The sequence below is a fragment of the Triticum dicoccoides genome, chromosome 3B, assembly GCF_002162155.2.
Source record: "Triticum dicoccoides isolate Atlit2015 ecotype Zavitan chromosome 3B, WEW_v2.0, whole genome shotgun sequence".
NCBI lineage: Eukaryota > Viridiplantae > Streptophyta > Magnoliopsida > Poales > Poaceae > Triticum > Triticum dicoccoides.
The window spans coordinates 785,527,915-785,536,526 of NC_041385.1; the positions used below are offsets into that span (position 1 = coordinate 785,527,915).

Consider the following 8,612-nt stretch of genomic DNA (forward strand, 5'->3'; position numbering starts at 1 on the left):
GGATGCTTGAATGCATGTGTTTTAGAACTGTTGACCCAACGTGGATGCGATCACGATTAGAAGTCAGTCATCTCGTTTACTTTCACCTGCACCAATTAAGGCACTAATTATTCGAAGCCTCCACCTGCAGTTGAGACATGACTTCGTCAACAACTCCACCAACACCACCAACATGCATGGCCGGAAGCACCACTATAAATATCCGTTGATATTTGGCTTAGAACTCATCTCATTTTGCAAGAGTACACACTTCCATAAAACACACACAATGGTAGGCATAAAGCTAGTAGCCCTCGGCTATGTTGTCCTCTTGAGCATTGGACTAGCCAATGCTGCAAGGGTGGTTAGATTCGGCAGTGGAAGCGCCACGGGAACGGGAGCGGGAGGAGGAGAGGGTGGGGGAACTGTGAGTGGTGGTGGCTCAGGTGCTGGGAGTGGAACTGGGTCTGGCGTGAGTTCTAGTAGTGGTAGCCATGCAAGCGGTGGAGGTGGAGGTGGCGGCGGAGGCGGTGGCCAAAATGGTGGAACTGGATATGGTAGCGGGTCCGGCTCTGGCTCCGGTTCTAGTCAATATAGTCAAGGATCTTCATATCCTTACGGTGGTGGCTATGGTGGATATACTAGTGCTGGCGGTGCCGGTGGTGGCGGTGGTGGAGGGAAAGCTGGTGGTTATCAAGGATCTAGTGGATATGGGGCTGGTAGTGGCACTGGTTCTGGCTCAGCTACAGCTACTAACAATTGGTATAGACAAGGTAGTACAAATGCAGATGCTGGTGGAAACGGTGGTGGCAATGGCGGAGGAAGAAATGGTGGGAGTGGTGCAGGCAAAGGTGCTGGATCTGGGTATGGCAATGCCAACCCCTAGTCCTCTTCATGTGAGGAATCTAAGAAAATGGAGCCCAACCTATTGTACTGTGTCAAATTGATAGCTTTGACTCTTCTTTCATTTATTTCTTATCATCTTACATATTATCAAATAAGGGCTTCACTGTTCTAGTGGAAAATGTACTAGTGTTCGTGATATATTACAAGAATGTTACATGGCAATGTATCACTATTAAGTTATATACCATCGTTTTGGCCAATTCACTTGCAATGTAAGCTTTTTGCCCGTGTTATGGTGATGTAACATAAGTTGCTCACTTATGGTTAAGTACCAAAAAATATCATTTTAATGATACATGACATTTCACAAACGGCGTCAGTCATATAACACATAACTCACATCCACCACTTTGGTTTTGCATAAACTTCTCTTGCTGGGTAGTGCTTCTAGGGAGTTCCAAGGCTAGGAACCCGCATCGTGAGACCACACCCCAATATCCTTCACATCCTCGGTCACACACACATTGCTATGAGAGAGTGGTGATCATCACAAGCCGTACTAGGTCACACCTATCATGACTTTGTGCCATGAAGTCATGAATGATGGGAAGGTGCATGGTCTAATTTTCTTTTATTCATATTTTTATTGCACTTTCATTTTTTTTTGCATGATCCACTTGTTAGATTAGAAAGTTAGCTTTACAACTTTGGAACTTCAATTATATCGATCACAATGGCGGAAATTGTTATTCGAATGTTGATCTTTCCTTTTTTTTTGAATGGACATATCTTCTAAAGTTATGGTTGTCCAAAGTTCCTTTCTTTTGGGGTCAAAGTCGTTACTTCTTTTTATGAAGTCATGTATTATTTTTTAAAGCTTGTACGGTTTTTGACAGTTGTGGCTGTTCTTACACTTTCCAAAATTTGATTTCCACTCAAGATGCAAAGTTTGTTCTCCAGTCTCCAATAGTTTTTGTTGAAATGTCTAGGGGCACAGAATAATTTTTCTACAAAACTATTTTTTTTTTGCCAAAACAAGGGGTTTCATTTATTTATAATAATGTATTTACAATCCTTCAGAAGGAGTAGCAGACGGTACATCTAGGATCCAGATGGATTTGTTTGCACTCCTAGCAGCTACCTACGCGAGAGCACGAGCAACCTTATTTGCTACTCCATCCGTCCCAAAATAAATGTCCCAAGCTTAGTACAACTTTGTATTAGGGCTAGTACAAACACTAGTAGAAAAAGGGTCAAATGTGAAGCACATTAGTGCCGGTTTGATTTTGAGCCGACACTAATGTGTCCATTAGTGCCGGTTCCAACGGCTGACCAGCCGCTCTCATTAGCACCGGTTCGTGGCAAACCTTTAGCACCGGTTCGTGCTACGAACCGGTACTAAAGAGAGTGGTGGCAGGAAGTTGTCAGTCTGGGGCCCCTCCAGCACCTTTAGTACTGGTTTGTGTTACGAACCGGTACTAAAGGTCGTCCTACATAAACCCTTCGTCCACCCGAGCTCGCTTTGTTCTTCCCCTTTCCCCTATCCTCCTCTGTTCTTCCCCTCTCTTCCTCGAGCTCATCACACATTTTGCCCAACAATTGTCAATATTTGAAGGCCCCCATCCATTCAAATGATCACAAAGGTTAGCAACTTTGTCCTTTCATCTCTCATTGCTAGATTAGCTCTTGCAATGCTTTGTATAGTGATTAATTTGTGAGTTTAGTAATTTGGGAGGAATTATATGTGCTAGTATTTGATTTATATGCAATCTGAGGTCAAAAATAACACTTAGTTTGCATATGTAGGTGTGGTTTACTTAGTGCCTTCTAAATCTCAGTCGTAAACACCATCGATCGCCCGTACCATCCCGTCGCTGGCACCACCTTGTGGTGAGGCTCTTGTTCATGAATGTTTTACATTACCAAATTGATATTTGTGTGATTTGGATATATAGTTACTCGTATAATTATCTTACCCGTACGTTGTTTGTTATACATAGTGCCGTGGTTTCTCCGTGCCTCGTCCAAACATTATAGTGTGGCATGAAACCCTTGTAAAGCAGGTGGGTGTGAAGGATTTTCCAGTCAGAGTAAGACTTCGTATTCCCACATATAGGGCATGGACAACACATAAAACCATTCTGCTTGTTTGCCTCAGCCACTTCGAGAAATTCATGCATGCCCTTAATGTACTCGGAGGTGTGTCTTGAACTGTACATCCATTGCCGGTTCATCTGCGTGCATTATATATAATTAAGTGTGTCAAAAATCATTACAGAACATCATGAATAGATAATTAAGTGACCAAATTAATAGAAGTTCATCATCACATTAAAACCAAAGTACATACATAGTTCTCATCTAACAACATAAAGCTCTGCAGAGCATCTAAATTAATTAAACCATACACTGAAACTATGTAAAACATTTCAACGCGAAAACAAATGCGATCATAATCGCAACCAATGTAACAACTGATCCAACGGCATAATGATACCAAGCCTCGGTATGAATGGCATATTTCCTAATCTTTCTAATCTTCAAGCGCATTGCATCCATCTTGATCTTGTGATCATCGACGACATCCGCAACATGCAACTCCAATATCATCTTCTCCTCCTCAATTTTTCTAATTTTTTCCTTCAACAAATTGTTTTCTTCTACAACTAAATTTAACCTCTCGACAATAGGGTCGGTTGGAATTTCCGGTTCAACAACCTCCTAGATAAATAAAATCTATGTCACGTTGGTCGGCATAATTGTCATAAACAATAGATGAAACAATAGTTATGAAAAGATAATATATACCACATCCGAATCATAGACATTACGAGGACCGACGGGGGCGGATACCAAAACCATCGCACTATATAAGATGCAATAATAAAAGTAAAAAAATTATACAAGTATCTATATAAACATACAAGTAAGAATTTTTTTTCCTTTCAAAAAGAAGATAAGAACAAGAGGCTCACCACAGTGGTGCCGGCGACGAGATCGGCGCGGGCGATCGACGGCGGTGAAGACGGGGACGGGACTTGACGGACCGCTAAACCTAGACAAATATTGAGGAAAATGGAGCTTGGAGGTCGAGCTTGGAGAGGAGAAAGCTGAAGTAGTGTGCCTCGGACATTCCATCGAACACCTCGTGTGCATAGGAGGTGAGCTAGAGCACCACAAAGCTCTCCCCTAGCCGGCCACGAAAAACAGAGCACTAGGAGTGCTCTCCTCGTGGGCGAGGGGTATATATAGGCAACTAATTGGTCCCGGTTCGTGCCACGAACCGGGACTAAAGGCAGCCTTTGGTCCCGGTTCAAGCCACCAACCGGAACCAATGGTGGTGGGCCAGGAGCGGGGCGCATTGGTCCCGGTTCGTCCCACGAACCGGGACCAATAGGTCCAGCCGAACCGGGACCAATGGCACACGTGGCCCGGCCGCCCCCGGGGCTCACGAACCGGGTCCAATGCCCCCATTGGTCTCGGTTCTGGATTGAACCGGGACTAATGGGTTGATCCGGCCTGGACCATTGCCCCCTTTTCTACTAGTGCGCGCATTCGCGCGGCTAGATTTTTAACTTGTAACTAATTTGTTCATTACTTTCATATGAATATGCCACATAGCATGTTGGTATATTAAGAAAATAAATGATAAATGGACACTATTTTCATTGACAATCAAAATATCATGAATATATTAGCAGCTAATATTCGAAAGTTAGGCAACACACATTCTTCTCGCTCTCGGTCTATTTTACATTCATCGTCGATTTGCAATGACCTCAAAGGAGGCATAAGTCTTTTTGAATATTTTCAATATATAAATAAACTCCAACATTGGAATAAATATAAATATGAATTTCTTACATCCTATTATAGGTTTTCGTCCTCCGCAGGACTCAACATTACCGGCATGGTGGCTCGTGCACTTGTGGCCGTAAATTTATTACATATTGTTGTACATAGTTTTTTTGTCAATAATTAGTAGTGTTACTTAGCTTGATTATATTCATCTATACATTGTCCATAAGGAAGTTCTGCAAAATTAAATTCCAAGGAGACGTGTTACTTAGCTAGATATAATCATTTTCAGGCTTTTGTTCACGGCACTACTATTTTAATATCCTTATCAAAATCATACTTATATTTCTATTGAGTCTTTACTAAATATTTTACTACCACATATGCCTTTCAATTAGTAGTGTTCTTTTGTTACATGAAGAAATTGCAAGGTGCCATCATTGTGGATTATTTAACCAAACTTAGAGAATAAATTTTATCATGACATATAAGTAACTTTTTTGTTGCATTCTTGCTTGCGGGTGCTTGCGGGGAAAACCATATTCAGATGTTATTTTATGGCATTCAAATAAGATTGATTCTCATAATCTATATAAAATCGATTAGACTGGTTACTTGGTTAACTGGTGCCATCCGCAATTATGGTATTGCATGCACTTCATGCAATATGGATTGCTTCCGATTGATTTTCATCATAGCTGATTTGGCTACTGATACACATATAACTTTTAGTTCTAGTTTTTAATCTCAACTATCGGAATTAGGACCCATCATATAATAAACATAAAGAATTATTTATGTTCTCTCAATTAATATCGTATCTTCATGAGGTCAACACTCTGAATCAATATGATATACTTGGATCCTGTGGATATGCCTCATGATGTGTCTTTCTGGCTATAGAACATCACATAGTTATTTATAGTTTTCAAATAAGAATATTATTTTTGGCACTTCTTCAGGTTCACGTATTTTGTGTATCAGCTGTCCATACAATTTTTGTTGCTGATAAGATCCTATTGTACAAATATTTCATTATTAAACAAAAGTATATTGAGAATTTGCTTCCCCGAAACTCTATGCTACGTGCGTACACATGCACTCTTTTTTATCTGGGTAGAGAAAGTATGTTATCGCCCATGGGTAGAGAAAGTTTTTTTTGTGTGACTTAGAAAAAGTTTCTTATTCCACGTGAAGCACTAATGTAGTCGTTCAGATTGATTACTTTCATAAAATCATATACCAATTTTTTGGCTGAGATCATAAATGATGTCACTAAAAGTAGTATTATGATCTGACGCTTTTCCCCTCAAAAGCAGAAAAAAAAATAAGATTGGACTCTTGTTTTTTTTCAGGCCACTTTGACTTGTTATAGTTGAAAGCCGTGCCTATTTTAGCTGTTGGGTAGCCATGCTGCATTTACGGGAGCGGGCAGCCTTGCTTTATAATCCCCAGCACACGTTCACGTTTTTTTGACAACTAACACACGCTCACTTCTAATTGTCTAGGGCAGTGTTTTAATAGAAAAAACATATAACTTGATCGGAAGTTGTGATCGGACTGTTGTTTTTCTGGGTGGCGTTCGGAGTCTTTATACTTGGCAGCTGTGTCTTTTTCTAGCTTTTTGGGAGTCGTACTTTTTTAGGCAGATGGCAGCATTGGTTTACAATCCCAATGAACGAACAATTTCAATTGTCTAGGAGAGACTTTTGTAATAGAAAAACTTATGACTTGCACGAAAGATGTGCTGATTTATTTGTACGTGTCATGCCAAATTGTTTTGACGCACCTATATTTATATGTAACACTACATGTATTAAATCTTAACCGTTAATATATAAAATTGATGGTCAAAATAATTTAATCTATGTGGATAAACGTGAAGGCTTGTTTAACTTCTGTGTTTACAATCCCAACGAACGTACAATTTCAATTGTCTTGGAGAGACTTTTGTAATAGAAAAACTTATGACTTGCACGAAAGATGTGCTGATTTATTTGTACGTGTCATGCCAAATTGTTTTGACGCACCTATATTTGTATGTAACGCTACATGTATTAAATCTTAACCTTTAATATATAAAATTAATGGTCAAAATAATTTAATCTATGTGGATGAACGTGAAGGCTTGCTTGACTTCTGTAATATATATATAATAGATCATCCAATAATGTTCGCTGCTCTAGACAACCAATTAACCATGGGTTTCTTCTTCCCGGGGAAGGTTTTATGGCATCTTGGGATGGCTCTCTTGTGAAAAAACCATGCAGTATTCTGCATTTTTCTACCATGGTTGGTACCGGATTATAAATTATGAGTTTGTATATGATTTCACATGCTAGCTTGTAAAAGTTGTGGGTGGAGCCTGAGTCGATCAGGGCGAGGAGAGAGACACCCCCGAGGGTGATATGCATCTGCATTGTCTCGCTCGTGCGCACGACGGAGATTGCGCCAGGTCGAGGAGAAAGATGTGCTGACACACGCGGTTGTGGCCCCTGCCATACTTCTCATTACAATTGAAGCATAGGCCCAGGCGACGGCGTTCCTCCATCTCCGCCTGTGACAGGCGTTTGATTTGGCGCCCTTCCGGCAGACTGGGGGCATGCTGGGGTGCGGCTGGTGGAGCCGGGGCGGGGGGCGCGATGCGTGGTACGGGCGCCGGCAGGATGCCCTTCTGCTGAAAACGCATCGGTGGCGCGGAGGCGAGCGCGCACTGGTCGCGCAGCTCCAATTTGCGGGCAAGGCTCATGGCTACGGCGAGGGACTGCGGGTTGTGGATTTCCACGTCAAGGCTGAGGGGTGGCTGGAGTCCCGCGGTGAAGATCTGAACCTTCTGTGTCTCGGATAAGATGCCTGCCCGGGGAAGGAGCGCCTCAAACCGCTCCTGGAAGTCGACGACGGACGTCGTGCAGTTGCACGCCATTAGTTCGCCCAGCGGGTTAGCGCGCAGAGGTGGCCCGAAGCGGAGATTGAGCAGCTCGGTGAAGCGGCGCCACGGAGGCGTGCCCTCGTCGCGCTGGACCTGCATATACCACAGTTGGGCAGTACCCTCGAGATTGTATGACGCCATGCACACTTTCTCCTCCTCGGCGATCCGTTGTTGATGGAAGAAGGACTCGCATCTGTTGATGAATGCGAGAGGATCAGACTTGCCGTCGAACTTGGGGAGGTCCATCTTCTGAAACCGGGGCGGTCGATCATTGTGGTGCTGCCCATCGTGGGCTCCGTCAGCGCTCGACGAGGAGGCGGACTTGTCCTTCTGGAGTGCGGCGACGGACGTCTGCAGGGACGCCACCTTTGCAGTCAAGGCCTCGATCATCTTGGCCAGATCAGCGGTGGTTGGTTCTGCCATGCCGGAAGTGACTGAGGCGGCGGCGGATGGTGGCGATGGAGGTGTGCTTGGCGCGGACGCAAGGGTGGAGGCGGCCTGCGGATGGAGCGCGGACAAGGAAGAGGATCGCCTGGAACCCGATACCAAGTTGTCAAGGACCTCGGTGCCCAAGACAGCAGGACCTCGACTACGTAGTTCGTAGTCTCGGTTGATAAGAGCGCTAGGGTTTTTGCCTAACTGCTCAATGGTGCAGGAGAAGAGATTAGGAGTAGAGGAAGAGGTAGGAGATAATGATTTCTTGCTTGCGTTAAAGGGTGCAGATTACAGGATATATAAAGGCCTTATGGGCTTCTAACAAACTAGGAAACTAACTACTCCTGGACTCTAGGAACCAACGTAGGATCAGAACAAACTAGGAAACTAACTACTCCTGGACTCGTAGGATCAGGACTCCATGGCCCGATCATGCCTCGCCAGCTGTGGCCGCCGGCTGCTGCTCCTGGGCGCGCGACCCGCGCCTGTACGTAGCACCCCACATGACATTATGCCTCTGACCAGAACCAGGGACCCAACGGGCAGACGCTCGCAGGCAAAGGCAGGAGAAGAAACACCCAAAGCGCCGGCAACACCACAGAGATCACAAGGGTTGACAACAACA

At 43.7% G+C, this 8,612-nt stretch overlaps 1 protein-coding gene across 1 annotated transcript; it reads left to right on the top strand.

Annotated features, from left to right (window-relative positions):
* The first annotated feature begins 248 nt into the window (after window positions 1–248).
* LOC119282236 (putative glycine-rich cell wall structural protein 1) lies at window positions 249–1,085 on the top strand. The gene has a single exon (XM_037562536.1). It carries the CDS (start codon window positions 269–271, stop codon window positions 863–865), a length of 597 nt encoding a protein of 198 aa, XP_037418433.1. The 5' UTR covers window positions 249–268; the 3' UTR covers window positions 866–1,085.
* The last annotated feature ends 7,527 nt before the right edge of the window (window positions 1,086–8,612 follow it).

What these genes read in the sequence shown, in the direction of transcription:
- LOC119282236 (XM_037562536.1), top strand. Translation starts at nt 269, where the DNA reads ATGGTAGGCATAAAGCTAGTAGCCCTCGGCTATGTTGTCCTCTTGAGC.